This window comes from Kogia breviceps, chromosome 10 (assembly GCF_026419965.1).
Source record: "Kogia breviceps isolate mKogBre1 chromosome 10, mKogBre1 haplotype 1, whole genome shotgun sequence".
Taxonomy (NCBI): domain Eukaryota; kingdom Metazoa; phylum Chordata; class Mammalia; order Artiodactyla; family Physeteridae; genus Kogia; species Kogia breviceps.
Window position 1 is genome coordinate 37,235,591 of NC_081319.1, and position 19,846 is coordinate 37,255,436.

General features: G+C 56.8%; 4 protein-coding genes across 8 annotated transcripts in view; 1 reads left to right on the forward strand and 3 right to left on the reverse strand.

Moving 5' to 3' along the window:
- The first annotated feature begins 100 nt into the window (after window positions 1-100).
- Window positions 101-10,216, forward strand: PCBP4 (poly(rC) binding protein 4). 2 transcript variants are annotated; one of them, XM_059075280.2, is made up of 13 exons: window positions 101-272; window positions 6,278-6,422; window positions 6,617-6,640; window positions 6,763-6,795; window positions 7,024-7,140; window positions 7,369-7,500; window positions 7,656-7,784; window positions 8,044-8,118; window positions 8,277-8,321; window positions 8,396-8,459; window positions 8,582-8,634; window positions 8,724-8,893; window positions 9,324-10,216. In XM_059075280.2, the coding sequence occupies exons 2-13, from the start codon at window positions 6,342-6,344 to the stop codon at window positions 9,610-9,612; spliced, it is 1,212 nt and encodes a 403-aa protein (XP_058931263.1). In that variant the 5' UTR covers window positions 101-272; window positions 6,278-6,341; the 3' UTR covers window positions 9,613-10,216. The 2 variants fall into 2 exon arrangements, with proteins under 2 accessions (XP_058931263.1, XP_066900130.1); XM_067044029.1 differs by having other exon boundaries at window positions 10,023-10,216.
- Window positions 10,166-19,846, reverse strand: part of GPR62 (G protein-coupled receptor 62) — a 10,095-nt gene continuing 414 nt past the window's right edge. Inside the window, exons 2-5 of one of the 4 annotated variants that reach the window (XM_067044032.1) lie at window positions 13,848-13,988; window positions 12,157-12,284; window positions 10,928-12,059; window positions 10,166-10,713 (exon numbers count right to left, since the gene is read on the reverse strand). In XM_067044032.1, coding sequence (XP_066900133.1) covers window positions 10,943-12,034 — 1,092 coding nt within the window. In that variant the 5' untranslated portion in view covers window positions 12,035-12,059; window positions 12,157-12,284; window positions 13,848-13,988 and the 3' untranslated portion in view covers window positions 10,166-10,713; window positions 10,928-10,942. Of the gene's footprint in view, window positions 12,060-12,156; window positions 12,285-13,847; window positions 13,989-19,846 lie in introns of all 4 variants that reach the window. The other 3 variants (XM_059075286.2, XM_067044031.1, XM_059075287.2) reach the window with 3 other exon arrangements.
- On the reverse strand, window positions 17,326-19,135 carry LOC131763274 (protein mono-ADP-ribosyltransferase PARP3). The gene is made up of 2 exons (XM_067044039.1): window positions 18,886-19,135; window positions 17,326-18,444 (listed from the first exon to the last, which is right to left on the reverse strand). Exons 1-2 carry the CDS (start codon window positions 19,031-19,033, stop codon window positions 18,275-18,277), a joined length of 318 nt encoding a protein of 105 aa, XP_066900140.1. The 5' UTR covers window positions 19,034-19,135; the 3' UTR covers window positions 17,326-18,274.
- LOC136791962 (protein mono-ADP-ribosyltransferase PARP3-like) overlaps window positions 18,961-19,846 on the reverse strand; it is a 20,250-nt gene continuing 19,364 nt past the window's right edge. The window contains exon 5 of the mRNA XM_067044035.1: window positions 18,961-19,041. The gene's annotated coding sequence lies outside the window, so the exon portion shown is untranslated. The remainder of the gene's footprint in view (window positions 19,042-19,846) is intronic.

Below are 19,846 nucleotides of genomic sequence, written 5' to 3' on the forward strand. Positions count from 1 at the left end.
GCGGGCGGCTGCGGCACTGGGGCGGCTGGGGCGGGCCCGCCGCGCTGTAATCGGATCCGGGGAGGGGGCGGGGAGGGGCCGGGCCGGGCGGGCCGGGGGTGGGGGGGGCGCGGAGCCGGGCTCCGGGCCGGCCGGGCTCCGCGCCTGTCAAACCCCTCATTGTTCGCAGCTGATGTCACTCGCAGTTGTGAGCGGCCGCCTCTCCCGGGGACAATGTGGGACTGAGCGGCCCAGCCGCCGCGCCGCCGCCGCCGCAGGACAGCCCCAGCGAGGTAGGGCGCGGGCCGGGCGGGGCACCGCGGGCCGCGAAGTTTGGGGGTTCGGCCGGGGGCTGGGAGCCCGCGCCTGAGTTCACAGGCTGGGGTCGCGGGTTTGGGAGACTGCGAGGAACACGTTCCCTGCCCCACACGGGCCCAGGCCTGCACAGGTGGGGGGCGCTGGTCTGCTAGAGGAGCCCCCAGTATCAGGGAGGGGTTCCCTGGACCTGAGACCCCAGATTTGAGGCCCTCATCCCACCTGCTGTTTCTGTCCTTTGGACCTGCTCTTCTCTCGACCTCCTGCCCTGGGTTCTGGTTCTGCTCCATCTCTGTCCCCATCTGCCATTCCCCTGCAGTTCCTGGCTCAGCACACACCCCTTCCCATTCTCTGCAGTCCTTGGGGGTGCCAGACACAGACTTCCAGGCCAGGGGTGCGTGATGACAGTTGGGGGCTCGGTCGGAGTGGTCCCTCGTGCCCTGTGGCTCTTTAGCCCCTCAGCTCTGACCTAGCTTCTTAGCTGGAGTCCTGGGAGGTGCGGGGGCTCTGGCTAGTCACTTCAGCCTGGCCCTGGAGCCTGCTTGGCCAGGAGAGGGAGGTGCCCGCCTCCTCAGTCCCCTATCCCAGGCCCGCCATCTTGGGACCTGTGGCACCCAGTGCCCCGCCCGACTCCAGCACCCTGGGGAGTGGTCTTCAAGGGGATGCACCCAGGGCCAGGTGCATTCCCTCCTTCCAGAATGTGGGCTCTTAGTTCCCACCAAGAGCAGGATGATCACCTTCATGCGGGACCAATAGAGCATGTGTCCCCAGGGGCTCCTCTCCTCCTACGAAGAGTTTTTAGACCCCCAGTGACTCCCCTGGACCTTAAACCTCAACTGCAGCCTTCACTCTTTCCTGGGGTTACCCTCACTGCTTCAGAGCCAGCACCTGGGACCCTATCCTTTTCCCATCTGAAGGTCCACTAGCCCCTCCGGGCCCTGGAACCCCCTCAACCTCCAAGGCGCCCCCATCCCAGCCCCCACCCCCCAGCCTTCATCAGCATGCAGGCTCAGGCTGCCCAAACACAAGGGGATTGTTCTTCTTGCATGCTCAGGGTGGGGGGCTGGGAGCAGGCGGCCCACACACCCTGGCAGGCCCAGGCCACAGGGAGGCTGGCTTTGCCCCGCCCTGTGTCCCCAGACAGGCTCTGCCCACCCTCCCTACTCCCATCACTGCCCCCCTCCAGCCTCCATCCCCATTGCCTAGTGGCGCTGACCTCTTGAGGAAAGAGCTCTGAGCTGCACAGGTGGACCCTGGGGTTCTGCCAGCTCTGCCAGTTGCCTCTCATTCTCATGTAGCCTTACAGACAAGCCCCTTCCTCTCTGGGCCTCAGGTTCCCCTCTGATGAGGCCCTTCCAGCTATGACAGTCTAAGCCCCATTTTGTGAAACCTATGCCACACCACAATTCTTCCTTCAGCCCCCCTTCGCCATGGGGAAACCCACTCAGGGCCTCCAGAAGTCTCAAAGTGCAAATCCCCCACCCCAGTGATAACGCTTGGGGAGCCCCCTAGACCCAGAGACACAGCAGGAGCAGGGGCTGGGGTGCTAAGGAATGGGAACTGGGAACCCTGTCCAGGTGGATCCTGACTCTCCCATGGGGCTGGTCCTCTGAGCCCGGGTCTTCTCACCCCACTGTCACTGCTTCTCTGGGATTCTTAGCCCCATCGCTGGTCTCTAATGCCTCTGGGCCCTTGTGAGCCCTTTCTTGTCCCTGCACACTCAGCCTGGTACTGGCTCCTGCCCTCCTGGAGGAGCTTCTGCCCTCCTGGAACTCTGTGTAGTCGAAAGGCAGGCTCAGAAACGCCCAAATGGGGCTTCTTTGAGTTGCAGGCATCTTGGAGGGGCAGAGAAGCCTAAGTGATAACATCTGACTTGGAAGGTTGGGGAGGGCTTCACAGAGGAGGCAGCATCTGAGAAGGATTTGGACAGAGTGGGGAGGATGGGCATTTCAAGCTAGGATCAGCCTGGGCAAAGGCCCAGAGGCCTGGTGGTGCTAGGCGTGTTTTGCAGTCTGGTGTGTGTGGGGGATGGGGTAGAGATGAGACAAGAGAAGTTGGCAGAGACCAGATCATGAAGGGCCTTGAGTGCCCATCTATGGAGATCAGGCTTTATTCATTGGGCATTGGGGAGCCAAGGATGGCTGTTGAGCAGCAGAGTGACCCAGTCTCCAACATGGAGAATGGAAGCTAGAGACCTCTCTCAATTTGGGTGAGACAGCGAGGGGATGGGTACCAGTGCGTGGGGCTGTACCATGAAGTTGTACCCTTTCTCCTGGACTCCAGTCTGGGCCTGGGCCTACCTTGATTTCCCTTCGCTGTGAGGGCTCTTGAGGGGTTGCCTAATAATGCTCTAAGGAGGTTGTAGCATTTCTGGCACCAGCCAGCTTGTCAGAGCTTCCCTTCTCTGCCTAGTATTGAGTCTATAGGACAGTTCTAGGTCAAGGAACCAGAGGCTGGAGCTCATGGATCCCACACTGCTCCCCTCCAGGCCCCTCCTCCCCCGACTCTCCCATAAAGTAGGTATGAATGGCCGTCCTAGAAGGCTGTAAGGCTGAGAGGCTGGGCATATGGATCCAAGGATGCTGGGGCAATTCTTCTGGAGGCCTAGCTAATCAGAAAGGGTGAGCATGCCCAGAGAAAAAGATGGGCAGGGGAGTCAGGATCCCTCAGTGCTGATCCCCTCCGGTCCCAGGGTCCATTCCCTCACCCCCCATCCCCTCCTGATGCCCTGAGCCATTCTCTAGCATCACTGGGTGTGGCCAGCATGGCTGCTTTTGGAGTAGGAATAGAAGGAGGCTGTTAGGTTTGGGACTGTTGGGGGATGTAAGGTGGGGGATGAACTTGGAGACTGGACCCTTCTCTCTCTTCCCAGCCCAGGTGGGTCTACAAGCCCTAGTTGGTCCAGACACTCTAGCTATTAGAGCCAAGGGAATCCCCCAAGGGGCGGGCCAGTCCACTTGAGTTGCTTGGCCCCAGGAGCCTTCCCCTCCCCCGGATTGTTCTTGCTCCAGAACAAAGCCACGGTGGACACTTGATCCCTGCGTGTGTGGGGGAGCTGGCTAAGCCCCCGGCCCTTTGATTGGGCAGCTGTCATGAGAGAGAGACAGCTGGGGGGGAGGGGCAGGAAGGGGCAGCCACCATTGCTTACACAGCTGTCACCCCCCACCCCCCGCCCCCTCCAGCCTGAGTGGCAGGAAGCCAGAGACAGAAGGAGTGGGCACTGGATCTGGGGAGGGGGTCCAGGGAGAAGGGAACGCCAGAGGTCAGAGGCCTGGTCTGAGCTTGGTATGTTCTGCCAGGGAGCCCTGCTGACCAAAGGGGGCTGGGCACCCCCAGAGGTGAGCTGGAGGTCAGTGTGGCACGATGCGTGGCTGCCATGTGGGTGGCCCAGCAGGGACCTAGGGCCCACCAAGCTGGAGCAGCAAGCAACTCCCTAGAGCCCCTGTAAGGGTAGAAGGGGAGCCAATATGCCTAGTAGGGCTGCTTGTTCTTAGGGCTCCTAGGAGAATAATTAGAAAGACCTGTATCAAGACCCCTTGTTCTCCCCTAAACAGAGAAAAGACCTTGAGGGTCTATCAAAACAGGAAGGACACAGAGAGATCAGCTACTCCCCTCCCCCACCCCCTTCCTGCAAACACACACACATAGCACAGGTAGATAAACTGAGGTCTAGGTCAGGTGCAGGCCTGGCCAAGGTCACCCATTGAATTTGGGGCAGTGGGGCTCTGCTGTAAACCCAGGTATCTTTTTCAGGGCAGGAGCCCTAGTTCTGGCCACATCCCAGCCCTTCTGCCCTATTTTCCCAGGAGCCTTTGCCCACAAAAGTTGATGTGCAAATGGTATGGGGAAATGTCGGGTCTCCCATTGGTTACCACCCTAAAGAGGTCCCTGAGCCCCAGAAAGTTCCGGAGCTTAATATGTGGCTCTGGACAAGTACAGTCCTTTCCAAACACAACCCATGTCTACTAATCAGGCAGGGGTCTGAAAAGCCTGCTCCCCACCTTTGAAGAGCTGCCCCTGTTCCCCCCCGGAAGAGGACAGACAGAACCCAGACAGGGGAAGCAGACAGGCCCTCACACTAGCAGGCAGGGCCCTGCTAGTCCCACCAGGCCCCACCTCTCTGTGACCTTGGGCAGGTTACAGACCCTCTCTAAGCACCAGGCTCCCCTTCTGTTTGGTGAATTCATCTGTTCAGATACCAGTGTGTTCTGAGTAACTTCTCCAGCCTGGCTCTGGGAACACAAGGAGAGGGTGGCAGCCTTGGCTCCTGCTCTAAGGGGCTCCTGGGCTGGCCAGGGCAACAGAAACTAAGCACGTCATCACGAGTGCTTTGCTGGGGGAGCTGCCGGCAGCTGTGGGAATGTTAGCAAGGGCAGCCAGCATGGGGCTGGCCAGGATGCTCACAGAGCACAGGCCCTGCATCCACTGTTGACCTCTGACCTCTGGAGAGCCAATGGACAGAACTCAAGCGGAGCCAGGAGCAGGTGCTGGGGAGGCAACAGTTACTGGGTGTTTGGGGAGTCAGGGTTGTCACCCCCATGGTACAGGTGAAGAAATAAAGATCTCAGGCCATACAGTGGCTTCCAGAGACAGCCAGGCTGGGAGCCCCACCCCGCCTCCTCCATGCCCATGCTCAGGCTAGCAAGGGGGTTTCTGAAGAGGGCATTGAACAGAGCTCCATACCCTTGACCCTGGAGTCAGGATAGGGCAGGGGGCTGAGGAGGAAGGTGCCCAGGGGTCTCTGGGGTGCTCGAGCCCAGCACACTCATCCCCCCTACCCCTCCCGGGCAGTAGGAATTCGTAGGGTTAGGGCTTGCTCTTGGCTCAGACTTGGCACCAGTTGGTCCCCTCCCTGTTTTCCTGCTCAGGTTCTAGTTCCCCAGTAAGCTCCCCATCAAGGCTGAGCCTTGGCGGGCAGGAGACAGCCGCTAGAGGAGAGGGATTTCCAAGCAGGATTAAGGTTCAGGATTAAGTTGGGGCAGAAAAGGGGTTGGGTGGGGAGGGCTGGCGGCTGGGCTAATCCCAGCATCTAATCTCCACCTCCTCCTTCTTCCATCAGTTAACGGCCTTGACATTCCCCAGCCCCCCAATCCCTTTCTTACCCATCACCCAGTTCCAAGGGGGAAGCAGTCCCTCCATTTTACGGGTGAGAACACTGAGACTCAAGAATCCAAGTGATTTGTTTCTGGTACAGTAGAAAGTGCTCCAGGCTGGGAACACGGCCAGCCCGGACACTTCTAACCTCCTCAGCACATAGGGCTCAGAAAATCACCGTGCACACGGCTGGTCCCCAGACACCACCCCCACCCCCACCCCCAGTGCTGAATGAACCTCGCTCACAGCTGTCCACAGGAGCCTCTGCTTTAGTGACCTCTAGTGGACAGGTGCAGCCCACCTTCCTGGAGTCTCACTACCTTCACTTCTGCCCACCTTTCAAGACCTCCCATGGCTTCCGTGACTGCTCCGGCTCCCCAGCTGCTCCTCCAGGCTCTAGCCAGCAGGGGCTCTGGTCCCTGGACGCAAGTGCCTCTCGTTTGAAGTAACGTTTTGATTTTAACCCAACCTTCAAGGGCCAATCCACAAGGGTCCCCTCTTCCAAGAGGTCAGGTAGGAGGGTCCCTCTCTGGACTCCCATAGTTAATTCTTCTGACGTACGAGGGGAAGGGAAGGATACTTGTGGAAACTGGGTGCCTATCACATATGCACCTATCTCATTTTAATTCTCATAACTCTGGGGACTGGACTGGGTATCCCCTTCTTACAGATGGGGAAGCTGAGGCTCAGAAGCGTTAAATATGTCAGCCAGGCTTACACAGCTAGTGAGCTGCACACAGCAAACTGGTCAATGTGACACTTGAAACTTGTGGTCCACGCTCTCTGCTCTGGAAGTTTGTCTAGCTTGGCTCTGGGGTTCCCATGTAAGGGCAAGGGACCTGAAAGAAAGCTGAGCTCTTCTCTAACCCATCTCCCACTGCCCCCGCAGACCCGACCAGGCCACAGCGTGGACGCACTCCCAGGCGGCCTCGGCCCCAGCCCCGCCTGACAGGATGAGTGGCTCAGATGCGGGGCTGGAGGAGGAGCCAGAGCTCAGCATCACCCTCACGCTGCGGATGCTGATGCATGGGAAAGTAAGTGCATGTGGGGGAGTGCTTCGCTGTGGCTCAGAAGGGGGCAAAGTGCAAGGTGAGGCAAGACCTAGTCCTCTGGGAGGGAGTTTGATCTTGGGTATCCTGTCTCCTGCAGAGCCCCTACCCAAAGTAGGGGAAAGTGCTGGGCCTGGGGTATTGGTACCCTGCTGACTCCACTCTTGTCTTGTTTGCAGGAAGTGGGCAGCATAATTGGGAAGGTAGGTACCTTGTTCTGTTCTGTATGTCCCCTTCAACCTGAGACCTCTGTCCAGGAAAGGAAGCAACGGCTGCTTGGCCTAAGAGCCATTCTCTATTTTGCCTCCCATTTTGTCTCCTGCAGAAAGGAGAGACTGTAAAGCGAATCCGGGAACAGGTGAGGACGGAGTTTGGGAGAGGAGCCCAGGGCACCTGGTTTGGAGGGGAGGGGAGATGCCTGCCTCACCTTGTCCCTGAATCCACCATCTGGGATGACCAGTGAGTGCCCCTAGAAGGTAGCTGTTTCCAGCCTTGGCTGGGGCCTGGTGAGTGGAGGGGCAGGCAAATTCTTGGCCAGGAAGCAGAGAAGGAGCCCCGATGCCTGGCACTTGTCCTGCATCCACAGAGCAGCGCCCGGATCACCATCTCTGAGGGCTCCTGCCCTGAGCGCATCACCACCATCACCGGATCTACAGCAGCAGTCTTCCATGCAGTCTCCATGATTGCCTTCAAGCTGGACGAGGTCTGTGGCTGTCTGAGGGGCTGGAGGCCACGGGTGGTTCCCCGGGAGGAACAGGATTCTGACTCCACAGAGTGGCTACGGGTGGGATGGAAGGCCAAGCTGAGGGCAGGGTTCTCTCATTAGAGTTTGATGCCGGCAGGCTTCCCTCCTTCATCCCCCAGCAGGACGGTGCTCCAGGGGAGGGGGAGCAGCAGGGGCATGCACAGCCAACCCCGTTTTCCTGCCCAGGACCTCTGCGCTGCTCCTGCAAACGGGGGGAGTGTCTCCAGACCTCCAGTGACCCTGCGCCTTGTCATCCCTGCAAGCCAGTGTGGCTCACTGATTGGGAAGGCTGGCACCAAGATCAAGGAGATCCGAGAGGTGAGGGGAAGGGGATACCACCCCAAGAGAGTCTTACCCTTCAGTTTCGAGGGGAGACCTGGGCTTACAGCTTCCTGTCCTGTGGGGAGCTCCGAGCCTGGGCATGTTCTGGGTTATGGGAGTAGCTGGAAGTGGCCCCCGTTCTCTGCTTGCAGACTACAGGTGCCCAGGTGCAGGTGGCAGGGGACCTGCTCCCCAACTCCACAGAGCGTGCTGTCACCGTCTCTGGGGTGCCTGATGCCATCATCTTGTGTGTGCGCCAGATCTGTGCTGTCATCCTGGAGGTGCTGCCCTGGGACAGGGAGAGAGGGCAAGGGATGGGCCCTGGGCCTGCCTTGTCAGGCCCCCAAATCCTAGGCATGTGACACCAGGTGGGGATAGAGCGGGGCTGCAGGGATGGATGTGAAAAGCTCCAGGATGTCGGGCTGCATTTACCTGGGGTTATAGGGAGGGCCTTGAGAACACAGGGCCCTTGGGGAGGTCATGGGGGTCACGGGGGGTCTGAAAAGGTACTGATAGAGCCTCTCCATTTGTGCCTTCCAGTCCCCACCCAAAGGAGCCACTATCCCATATCATCCAAGCCTCTCCTTAGGTACTGTCCTTCTCTCCACCAACCAGGTGAGGGGAAACAGCAGGAGGGGTGGGATGTGTTACTGGAGAAGGGGAAGGGGATGGAAGAAGGAATGGGGGGGTCCAGGGAGAGGTGGGGAGGGGTGACTGGCCAAACGGCCCTGATCTATCACAGTAATCCCCTTTTACCCACTTTGTCCCCACAGGGCTTCTCCGTCCAGGGTCAGTATGGGGCTATGACCTCAGCTGAGGTGAGTGACCGCAGCCCAAGGCACCCCTCCCAAACTGAGCCTCCTCTGACTCCTGACCCCTCTTCTTGGCACAGGTCACCAAGCTCCAGCAGCTCTCGGGCCACGCAGTCCCCTTCGCTTCACCCAGCATGGTGCCAGGTGAGCAGTCCCTGCAGAAGGAAGCAGGGGCAGATCCCAAGGGGCCAGGCAGCCCCTCTGGAAAGGACATGGGGAGGCAGCAAAGGTCCAGACTCACACCCAATCCCTCTTCTCCCCGCCAGGACTGGATCCTGGCACACAGACCAGCTCACAGGAGTTCTTGGTTCCCAATGACGTGAGCACGGGATGGGGTGGTTTGAGGGTGGGTAGGGCGGCCCGGGGGGTCTGGGCCTCACCTAGAGTTGAATTCTACCTTCTCTCCAGCTGATTGGCTGCGTGATTGGGCGCCAGGGCAGCAAGATCAGTGAGATCCGGCAGATGTCAGGGGCACATATCAAGATCGGGAACCAAGCAGAGGGCGCTGGTGAGCGGCACGTGACCATCACTGGTTCACCAGTGTCCATCGCCCTGGCCCAGTACCTCATCACTGCCTGGTGAGTGTGGGGTGGGGTATCACAGGTCATGGGACTTTTGTGCCTGAGAAAGGCACAGGTCGGGTGGGGAGAGCTGACCTCCCTTCTCCTGGGCCTGTCCTCTGCCTCCCTAACCCTGCCACACTTGTTCAGTGTTGCCCTATCTTCCCCCTACATGTGTCCCCCATGTCCTATTTCTCCAACCCTATCTCTTTTCCCTGGGTCTTCGGCCTCCCCACTTCTCCCCTTACCCAATGCTATATTTGCTTGTCCTTTCTTCCCGTCCACGCTCTTCCAACCTTTCCCATCTTCTCAAACACACCCACCCCAGGTCATTGTTCTCAAGTCCTCTCTATTTTTCATCTAATCTCACCCCTTATATTTGCCCTCATTGCCTCCTTTCTCACCCCTGACCTTCCCCTTCATCTTCCCCCTCTATCCCTCTTTCCAGTCTAGAAACGGCCAAGTCTACCTCTGGGGGGACACCCGGCTCGGCCCCCACAGACCTTCCTGCCCCCTTCTCGCCACCCCTGACGGCCCTGCCCACCGCTCCCCCAGGCCTGCTGGGCACGCCCTATGCCATCTCCCTCTCCAACTTCATCGGCCTCAAGCCTGTACCCTTCTTGGCTCTACCACCTGCCTCCCCAGGGCCGCCGCCGGGCTTGGCGGCCTACACTGCCAAGATGGCAGCGGCCAATGGGAGCAAGAAAGCTGAGCGGCAGAAATTCTCCCCCTACTGAGGCCAGCCGAGGCACAGGCACGGGGGCAGGCAGGACTGCCGGCAGGGGGCTGCCTCCACTATCTGCCCAAGGAGACTCCACCCCGGGGAGGGGGGTCCCAAACGCCGCTAATGCCCAGACGCATGGATGCACCCCCCACCCTGCCCAGGTCTGTGGGAGTTCCTGCTCTCGGAGTGGGGGCAGTTTTTGGCCCAGGGTTCTGGGAGCTGCAGCAGCCCCAGGGTAGGGGTCTTGATCCCCTCTAGCTCTGTGCTTGGATGCAGGGAGCATCCTAAGTGCCCCCACTTTGGGGGGGTCACTCATGTACTCCCCATCCCTCAGGGCTTCCCTGCCTCCTGTCCCCCTGTGGGGATCAGGGAGGAGGCCTGGGGGTGGCTGGGGGCCATGCTTCTCTCCCCACCTCCCTGCAGATTCCTGCTGCTTCCACTGATACCCTTTTGACTGGAATGGACTGGCTGGGATTGGCAGAGGGCAACCCGAAGAGGGGGTGCTGCCAGGCAGCTGGGGGAGTGGCATGGGGGCAGGGGCCGAGTTCTCAGCAGCAGACACTCTGTACAGTTTTTTCAATTCCTGTTTTTGAATAAATATTCTGAGAGACCAGGAAGCTGTGAAACACTGGGCATTGGCAAAACCTCCAGAAAATGGGTGTAGCTGAGACCCCAGAGGACCCCCATCTGTGACTCCATCAGCCCCAGCTAGGCCTCGGCCCCTTCCACATGCCAGTTCTGGGGCTTTAGGGCTCTTTGGGGGGTCATGTTGTCCAGCCTCCTGCCTCTGGCACCAAAGCGATCCAGTTGTTTTCTGGGCATTTTTAGAAGCTGATGGAGGAGTTCCAGTAGTTTTGTCCAGCCTCTCCTTGGTGCAGATGTGCGGGAGGTCTTTCTGAATGTCCCTTCACTGGTTCCTCCTGCTGTGGCTGTAACCCAGACCCTGCCCTACTTGGCCCATTCCCTTTGGCTGTGAGCCATTAGGGCCCTCTTCTCTGTGATCCTGCCCACCTCTGCTTCTTCCTTGGCCTGGGGATCATCCATGAGTGTCCAGATCACCCAAGCTGGAGGAGCCCTTAGAGATGGTCCAGGGTACAGATGGGAAGACTGATGCCTAGGGGAGGGTAGGTCTGTGTACAAGGCCATGCAGAGTTGGGCCCAGAACTCAGAATTCCTAGCTCCCAGAAGCCTCTGGGCCTCACTAGGCTGCAGGCCCCCTTTCTCCCATTCCAGAGCCAGAAGTGCAGGCAGGCTACCTGCCATAACCTGTGCTGGAGGCTGCATGGGCCCTTTGTGATACCACCCTGCTTTCTCCAGTCCCGGCTCACCTTGGGAGACATCTCTCACGTGGCCTCTGGCACGCTCAGGCTCTCCCTTCCTGCCAAATCCCGGGCTTGTTCTGGTGCCTCAGAAGGGCCTAGGACAGGGCCCTCTGGAGGTCTATGGAGGTGCTGCAGGAGGGCCCGCGGGTGCCAGGCCCGCGAAGTGCAGGCCCGCGGGGGCCGGGGTAGCGCTCGTCGGGCGAGACGGCCCAGCGTCCGGCGTACAGGGCGCTGCAGCATGCCGTACAGGAAGGGGTGAGCCGCGAAGGCCGAGTAGGCTACCCAGGTGACGGCCGCCTCCGCCGCGGCGGCCTGGGCAGCGGGCGCTAGGCACGCACAGCCATAAGGCAGCCAGCAGGCTGCGAACTGGCCCACGGCCAGCGCCGGGGCCAGGGCTGCTTTGCCCCAGGGCGGGCGAGGCCGAAGGGGCGGCAAAATGGAGAGGCGGCTGTCCAGAGAGTCGGAGCGAGGCCGGGACCCGCGCGTGGGCCGCGGGGGCCGCAGGGCAGCGCGGCGCGCCACGAGGAAGATGCCGCCGTACGCTCCGAGAAGCAGGAGGGCGGGCAGCGCGAAGGCCAGCAGCGCCCAGAGCGGCCGGAAGGGCTCGAGGCCCCCAGCCAGGACAGAGCAGCGAGCCGGGGCAGGGGGCGGTGCGGGCGGCGGCCCGAGCAAGGAGAGCGCGCCCAGTAGCCCCGCCGCCGCCCACACGGCGGTGAGCACGAGGGTGGGCGGAGGCCGCGCGCCGGGCCGCAGCGGGTGCACTATGAGGCGGTAACGCGCCAGGCCGAGCGCCGCCACGCCGAGCGTACAGGCGGGCAGCAGCGCCGCCGAGAGGAAGCGCGCCGCGCGGCAGGGCGCGGGGCCCAGGCGCACCCGGCCCAGCCCCGGCGGGGGAGCGGCCAGCAGGCCCAGCGGCATGATGGAGCCGGCAGCCAGCAGGTCCACTACGCACAGGTGCACGAGGTAGAGCGCATCGCGTAGTCCCGGCGTGCGCAGCACCACAACCAGCAGTGCGCCATTGCCCAGCAGTGCTGCCGCCTCCACGACAGCTGCCAGGATCAACCCCATAGAGGCTGCGACTTCTGGTGCGTTCAGCCCTGTGGTGTTGGCCATTCGAGCGCTCAGGCTTCACCCTGTGCTGGGATGCAGAGAGTGAAATGGAGCTTCCTCCGCCCGCCTCTCGCCACCCCCGGCCCCATTCCCATCACCCGTCCGTTGCTCCTCTAGCCTCTCACCTCACAGGCTGCCCAGGCGCTGGCTCAGACACCCAGGCTGCCATTCTCTTGGGGGCTTGGCCGGCCCCATGGAAGTGTGCAAGGCTGGGACGGTGGCTCTCTCCTCCACCCCAGCAACTCAGCCCCTGCTGGAGATGGTACCGGCTGTCACTTTGATGCTGCCCTTTGGAGACACACAGAGCTGGCAAGGGAGGGGCAGGGCCTGGCACCGGCCCCCTGGGTCCTAGCAGCTGCCAGCTGGAGGCTGAAGGCTGTGCTGTGGGTGCTTCGGGAGGGGGGCCCAGAGCAGGCACAGGCTGGAGTGAGACTCAGGACATTAGAGTGTGGACTTTGGAGTCAGCCACATCCTATTCTGCCTTTTCCACGGGTGGGAAGTGCCGCCCCCCACATCTGCTGTCTTCCACCATCCCCATCAGTGGGGTTAATCGGATCATTCAGCCTTTGTACTGAGGGGAAACTGAGGTACCAGTGAGACAAGAGCTGGAGCTGGGAGATCCCTAGGTACCCTCTGGTCCTCAGGAGGGCTAGTTCTCTAGGTAAAGTGAGGGGAAAAGCACAGGACTTGGCACATAGTAGGCTGCTCAGCTGGTATTGGCTTGGCACAGAATAGGTGCTTCAAGACGCTGTGGAATTAATGAGAGGAACCCTTAGGGAGCAATTGCTGTTTGTTTTGTTTTGTTTTTGCTGTTAGCAAACAAGTCCCCTTCTGCTAAGCACACTCTGAGTTTTCTTTAGGAAGCCACCTCTCCCCAACTCAGGACATGTGGTTTCGGTGAGCAAGACCCTCACCTTTCATATCACATTCCTGACTAGGCATGAAACCCAGTCCTGGCCAGTCAGTGTGTTGCATCCCTCACCACCAAGGTATTGGCTCAGGGAAAGCTATGTGACTCCAATGGGGCATATGCCCCCCAGGTGGTGTCACCCAGTCCCATGGCAAAACCCCATGTTTACCCTGATGGCTTGCCTTTGTGTCTGAAGCTCCTTCCTCTCCCCTGAACCCCAGTCTTGGGTTTCCGGCTGTCTCTTCAACATCACCCCCAGTACAGGGACTACTGGGCATCTCAAAAGTCCTATGCCCCAAAACAGGACTTGACTCATGACCCCCCATCCCACTCCGCTCCACAGAGTCTTCCCCCCTTAGTAAATCCCATCTCAGAAGTTTCCATTGACACCTCCCTTTCCTCCACGCACCACATCCAATCCATCAATGTGTCTGAATCCAGCTAGTTCTCACCACCACTGCCATGCTCCCAGCCACTACCACCCCTCACCTGGACCATTTCAGACTCGTCCTGGCCTCCGCTTCTGCACCTTTTGCTGGTCATTTTTCTGTTTGCCCTTAGATCTATTCCCATCTTCCACAGCATTGCTCTGCCTTCTAAGAAACTGATTTCCCAGGCTCCTTTGTCATTTGGTTTTTGGGTAAATTCAGCCAATGGAAGTAACCAGCAAAAGGCTGGAGGGTGGCAGGAGGGGGGAGGCCACAGGGTATTTTCCCTTTCGTGCTCAGCCTGGCTCTACCTCTGGATCTGCCTCTGTGGAGGACATCCTCTCTCTCCATAGCCCTGGCTCCCTTCAGGCTGGTGCCTGCTGGGTGACCCTGGCCTCTGGGCATTGGAATACCATCATTCTTCCAGCCTAAGAGTGGTAGCAACTTTCTGCTGTTGCTAATCCCAGGGTTGACTTACCAGCCCCTTTGGTAGTTCAGTTCCTTTCCTGTATCAAATTCCTCTTGTCTGGAATACATAGAGTGATTTCTCTTTTGTTGATTGGATCTTGACTGACACCACAGATCCACTCTCTAACACAGCTGGCTGAAGTGGATCCCTCTAAAAACAAATGAGATCAGGTCATGATCCTGCACTCATCCTTCCAAGAACTTCCCATCATCAAAATAGAATCTCACCTCCTCTTTGCTGAGATGGCCTTCCCACCTCTCTGACCTCACCCGCCTCCTCCTTGCCTCCCATACTTCCAGCCATACAGTCTTCATGCTTGTTCTCCCACATGTCAAAATGGTTTCCACCTCAGGATCTTTGCATGTGCTGTTTCCTCTGTCAGAACACCCCTGCCCCAGATCTCTCCATGGCCATGGCTTGCTTCCTCACCTAATTCAGGTCTCTGCCTTCAGTGACCATCTTTCCTAAAATTGTTCCACTTTCCCATCACTACTCCTCAACCCTGCTTTATTTTTCTTCCTGGTACTTTTCCTACCTGATATTGTATTTCATATCTATGCACATATTTGTTTAGAGCCTGTTTCATTAGAATGCAAGCCCCTTGAGAGCAGGGACCTTGTCTGTGTCTTGCTTGTGCCTGTGCCCCTAGAACCCCTCATAGGCACGCAGTCCACATCAACACAGATCTGGTTGGCAGACAACAGGGCATGAACCTCTGGATTTGAGTCACCTGTTGCTGGAATTCGAAGGGACCCGGTCCAATTCTCTATTATTCAGATGAGAAAACTGGTGCTCAGAGAGGGAAGGAATGTGTTCTGGATTACACAGCCAAGTTATACCTGGAAACCAGGTCCCCTGCTTCCTAAGCTCTGTCCACACAGGCACCACTTCCTGTACTTGAGCACAACTTGAATGTGGGCATTTACCTCCAGGAAGTGAAGCTGGATTCTTGAGGTCTTGGTTCAGAAGAAGGAGAGAGCATTGGCTTTCTTACTGCCCAGTTAGGCCTGCAGGCCTGGGGCAGCCCCCAAGCCACCAGGGTCTGGGGAGGGCTCAGCAGGGCCAGGTGGGAAAACAAATGAGAACAGGGGACTGGGGAAGGCAATAGGGAGGGATAGGGACTATGGTGGGTTGGAGAGTGCATGCTCCCTGCAAAATCATTCAACTAAATTAGCAATTAAAACACTTTGGGAGGGACTTCCCTGGTGGCGCAGTGGTTAGGAATCTGCCTGCCAATGCAGGGGACACGGGTTCAAGCCCTGGTCTGGGAAGATCCCACATGCCATGAAGCAACTAAGCACATGTGCCCACAACTACTGAGCCTGCGCTCTAGAGCCCATGAGCCACAACTAACTACTGAAGCCCGCGCGCCTAGAGCCCATGCTCTGCAACAAGAGAAGCCACCACAGTGAGGGGCACTCATGCTGCAATGAAGAGTAGCCCCCACTCACTGCAACTAAAGAAAGCCTGCGCGCAGCAACGAAGACCCAATGCAGCCAAAAATAAATAAATTAAATAAATAACTTAAAAACAGAACAAGGGCTTCTCTGGTGGTGCAGTGGTTGAGAATCCGCCTGCCAATGCAGGGGATATGGGTTCGAGCCCTGGTCCAGGAAGATCCCACATGCTGCCGAGCAACTAAGCTCGTGTGACACAACTACTGAGTCCGCATACCACAACTACTGAGCCTGTTTGCCACAACTACCGAAGCCCACACACCTAGAGCCCGTGCTCCACAACAAGAGAAGCCACAATGAGAAGCCTGTGCACCACAACGAAAAGTAGCCCCCCCCCCTTGCCGCAACTAGAGAAAGCCCGTGTGCAACAATGAAAACCCAATGCAGCCAAAAATAAATAAATTTATTAAAAACAAAAACAACACTCTGGGACTTCCCTGGCGGTCCAGTGGTTAAGACTACATGCTTCCACTGCAGGGGGTGCGGTTCGATCCCTGGCTGGGGAAGATCCTGCATGCCGCATGGCCAAAAAAAAAAAAAAAAAAAAAAACCACACAAAACACTTTGTAGTTTGTCTGTTTTTGTTTTTTTTTTTTCCCACAGAAATGCAGGAAGGATAAACCAGAAACTACAGCAGGTGGGTGGGCATGGAGTGAGAGGGCTAGGAGGACACTCTTCTGAGCATAGATTTGGATAGACTGGACTTTTGAGAACCATGTTAATGCTCTACGTGTTGAAAAAAATCAACAAAGATGAGAAAAACCCTAAAAGTGAATATAAATAGAAGCAAATGAACCTACCTGCATTTCAAATGAATAATATAACCACATTGAAGGGAAATAAATAATGAATCCAAGTAACATTTGAACCTATGTTCAAATTGTTGCTTTGACCATTGACCCTCAGTCTAAAGACAAAAAGATAATCTTGAATGATTCAGTAAATCTTGAGCTCTACTTAGAAAGTTTGTTTTTCACAGTGGTATTGGGTGTAGCAATTCTGAAACTGCTTTTTTTGTGTGGGATTGAGCAAATAAGTAAATATATTGATGCTGATGAGAACCAAAGTTCTGACAGTTGGGGAAGGAGTAGAATTATGGATATGGGGAAGAATGGAAAGACCACATGGTGTTGGATTGGAATTGGAGAAACAGACACAGATAGATGTGTTTATTTACATATACATATTTCCTAGCCCTCTTTGCTACTGGGACTGAAAAGCAATGACACCCAGTACCAAAGAGCATACCTACTGCCCAGATCTTGGATTCTAAATACCATTTCCTGCCCTAGGGAACCAGGGCTCCTTGGAGAAATGGCTGATTCTAGGTTTATGCAAGATGAGCCTGGAATACCGTGTGATACCGGAACATAAGGAAGTGTTTATAAAATGATGCAGACACAGGAGTCAGCTTGAAGGACCTTCTGCTGGCCAAAGCTGGGACAATTTGAGGATCAAAATAATAACAGTAATGGATTATAACCCATTGCATAAAATAGGAACCCACAAATCCATACTGATAATAAACAAAGGGGGCTATTATTAATAATTACAGAACAAATGATGGAATTAAATTAGATAACTATCATTTACAACCATCTTAGCAAAAATTGATTCAAGTAATCGATTTCATGTAAAAATCATCATTGGATTTTAAAGCTAGTGGGTGAAAGTTGATGAGGAATGGGACATTTATACCTCAAAATATTTCCCCACAGATTACTGGTTAATTTAAAATGGGGGAAATGGTAACTTCCCAGTGGAGAAACCTGGTGGACACGACCTTGAGCAACCAAATATACATCACCAAGAATGGGACATGTCCCTCCTGATATAGTGCACCAAGGACACAGCATTCATGTAATGTTCCTGCCCAAACTGCAATGCCTGAATCTAATCACTGCAAAACATCAGACAAACCCGAACTGAGAGACAGTCTATAAAACAACTGGCCTGTATTTTTCAGTAGTGTCAAGAGTGTCAAAGTTATGAAGAAAAAAAAAAAGGCTGAAGAATGGTTTCAGATGAAAGGAGACCAAAGAGACTTGACAACTAAATGTGGTGTGTGACACTGCACTGGACCCTGACCTGCTGTCTAGCATCTGTACCCCTTGTTTGTGGACAGGGTAACCTGGGGTGATAACTAGCATTCCTTTCATGACAGCAGAGCTGCACCCCTTGCAGATAGTCTCAATTCATTTATGATATTCACATAGAAGACATACATGGATGTTTGGTGCCAAGACACAAGGAACGCTTGATTTGCCTGGTCATGTCTGGGCTAAAGGACAGAATCACCAGGTGGGTCCCCACATGACCAACAGTTCTGAGTTGATGGGGAGGGTCCCTTTTGGAGGCTCAATGATCAGAGGAGGCCGGTCGTTGCAGTGACCAATGTAGACTGACCAGGGTGGGTGGGAGTGTGTGTACAACCCACGTCCTCCCGTGTGAGTGGTCACTCCCTGGAGTGGGGCTGGAACTGCTATGTGGTGTGGTGGGTCACTGTGGAAAGCAAGGAGGCCCAGGCCTGGTGCAGCTTTGGCAGAGACAAGCAGAGGTCAGGGGGTGAGCCAATACAATGTTTAATACACTTGCCTGTGCATGTCTGAAGTTTGGCCCACCTCGGTGATCACGCCCCTCTCGGATGGACAGTCTGGGCCAGGGTGGACGGCCTGGGTGGATGTGGGACCCGCCCACTCTCAGCCTGTGCCCCTCTAACTACACAGGCTTGAAAAGGCTGCTGTATCCGTGTCCCAATAATAACGCCAGTCCATCACACCCATCACCTTAGGAGGCGAGACTGAGGCCACAGCCATGCCAGGACCAACAAGGATTAGAGGGAGAGGGGACCACTGTCTGGACACAGGAGGGAGATTTGAGAGCAAGAAGGCGTGATATGGGGGCCCCAGGGATGGGAGGAAGATTGAGGATGACGGTCTAGCTCCTGGCGGTGGACGGGAGGCGGGTCGGGCAGGCAGCTCAGAGGCAAACCTCCAGCAGGTAGCATAGGCGGCACTGACTCTCCTGGTAGATGAGATACTCGCTCTGGAAGAAGCTGGAGCTGCTGAACTCTGGGCAGGGCATGGGCTGGCCCTGGGGCACCACCGCTCGCTGGCCATCCAGCTCCAGCTTGGTGTCCTGGGTTGGAACTGCAGGGCACAGCAAGGGCCATGGATGACCCAAGGGTCACTGGTCCTTGGCTTTACCGGTAAGTCCTACCCCCTGTGCACTCCACTTCTACCACAGGGAGTGCCCACTCATTCCCACCTTGCCAAACTCCAAACCGCTGCATAGGCTGGGCCTTCTACCTGGAATCTCCTCCCCCATTTCTCTGCCTGGGAAATGCCTGCTCATCTTTCAATGCTCAGTCAATGACACCTCTTCTTTGAAGCTCTCCTGGATGCCCAGGAAAGATTTGTTGAATCAGTGAATGTTTGTTGAATGATAAAGTGAATGACTGCAGTGAAGAATCCTGCTTCTTTTAGTCCTTCCTCACAAGCCCCTTCCTTGCTCACCTCCTCCCTGAAAGCATCATGTTCCATCTCAGCCTCACCTCTATCCTTAGACCTGTCCAGTTTCATGGGACTCACCAGGCTCTGTGTGGCCACGGGCAATGACACTGTCGAAGCCAGGGGGTGGCTGCTTCAAGCTGGGTTCAGAGATGGTGACGCGGTACTCTCTGCCCAGTGCCACCTCACCCAGGAACATGTAGCCAATGTCATGAGCTCCGCAGGACATGCCAGTAACTGGAGGACACAGGGAGGCTCAGGGTAGGCAGACCGGCTCTCTGCCTGACTCCCTGGGCTCCTCTCTGCTGCATTGTTATCTCCTTTGGCTTTGCTGCCCCGGCCCAGAAAAGTACCCATCCTTCTTCCATCCTTCCTCCAACCATTTCTCTAGGCCCCTTGTCCTGGCTGTGCTGCCTCCCCCTTCTCTCCTCCACTCCTCAGCTCCCAGAGGCCAGGCATCTGCCACCCTCACCAAGGTCAGTAATGGCCTTCCAGTGACCATATCTGGGGTGGGGGCTTTTCAGGCCAGCTCTGCTGATTTTGCCACGGCATCCTTCACCCTCTACCCTGAGACCCCCTTGCAATGCTCTCCTGAGGCCACCCTCCACTCCTTCTTAGGCTCCTCTGCCCTCCTAGTGGACGCCTTGGCCTTGAGCAAACTTCAGCTCCATCTGCACTTGGATGAATCCTCCGACCTTGCTCTCTTGAGTGGGGGCAGGTAGTGGTCTCCAATAATGAGGTCAACCTGGGCTGAGAAGCCAGTAGGGGCAGGTCACCTCAGTGAGGACACCTCTGGACAGAAACTTGGGGGGTCACTGGAGACACCCTCGACCCTTTCCCACAATGCTGCCCATCCCACCTCCCACATACTCCTCTCATGGATTCTCTCCTCCTCCACCTCCATTGCCCTGGGCTGGGGGCCCATCACATTTGGCCTGGATGGGAACACAGCCTCCCTGCAGCCTCTGGCCTTTGCCACCCTCCCAACGGCTGCAGCCACATTCAACTATACTCCCCATCGCTCTCTGAATAAGGCTCCCTG

What these genes read in the sequence shown, in the direction of transcription:
- PCBP4 (XM_059075280.2), top strand. Translation starts at nt 6,342, where the DNA reads ATGAGTGGCTCAGATGCGGGGCTGGAGGAGGAGCCAGAGCTCAGCATC. An exon ending in TCCTTCTCTCCACCAACCAG is followed by an intron (nt 8,119 to 8,276) that starts GTGAGGGGAAAC and finishes TTGTCCCCACAG; the next exon opens with GGCTTCTCCGTCCAGGGTCA. An exon ending in GGGCTATGACCTCAGCTGAG is followed by an intron (nt 8,322 to 8,395) that starts GTGAGTGACCGC and finishes TTCTTGGCACAG; the next exon opens with GTCACCAAGCTCCAGCAGCT.
- LOC131763274 (XM_067044039.1), bottom strand. Translation starts at nt 19,033, where the DNA reads ATGTCCTGCGGAGCTCATGACATTGGCTACATGTTCCTGGGTGAGGTG. An exon ending in CCGTGGCCACACAGAGCCTG is followed by an intron (nt 18,445 to 18,885) that starts GTGAGTCCCATG and finishes TGTGCCCTGCAG; the next exon opens with TTCCAACCCAGGACACCAAG.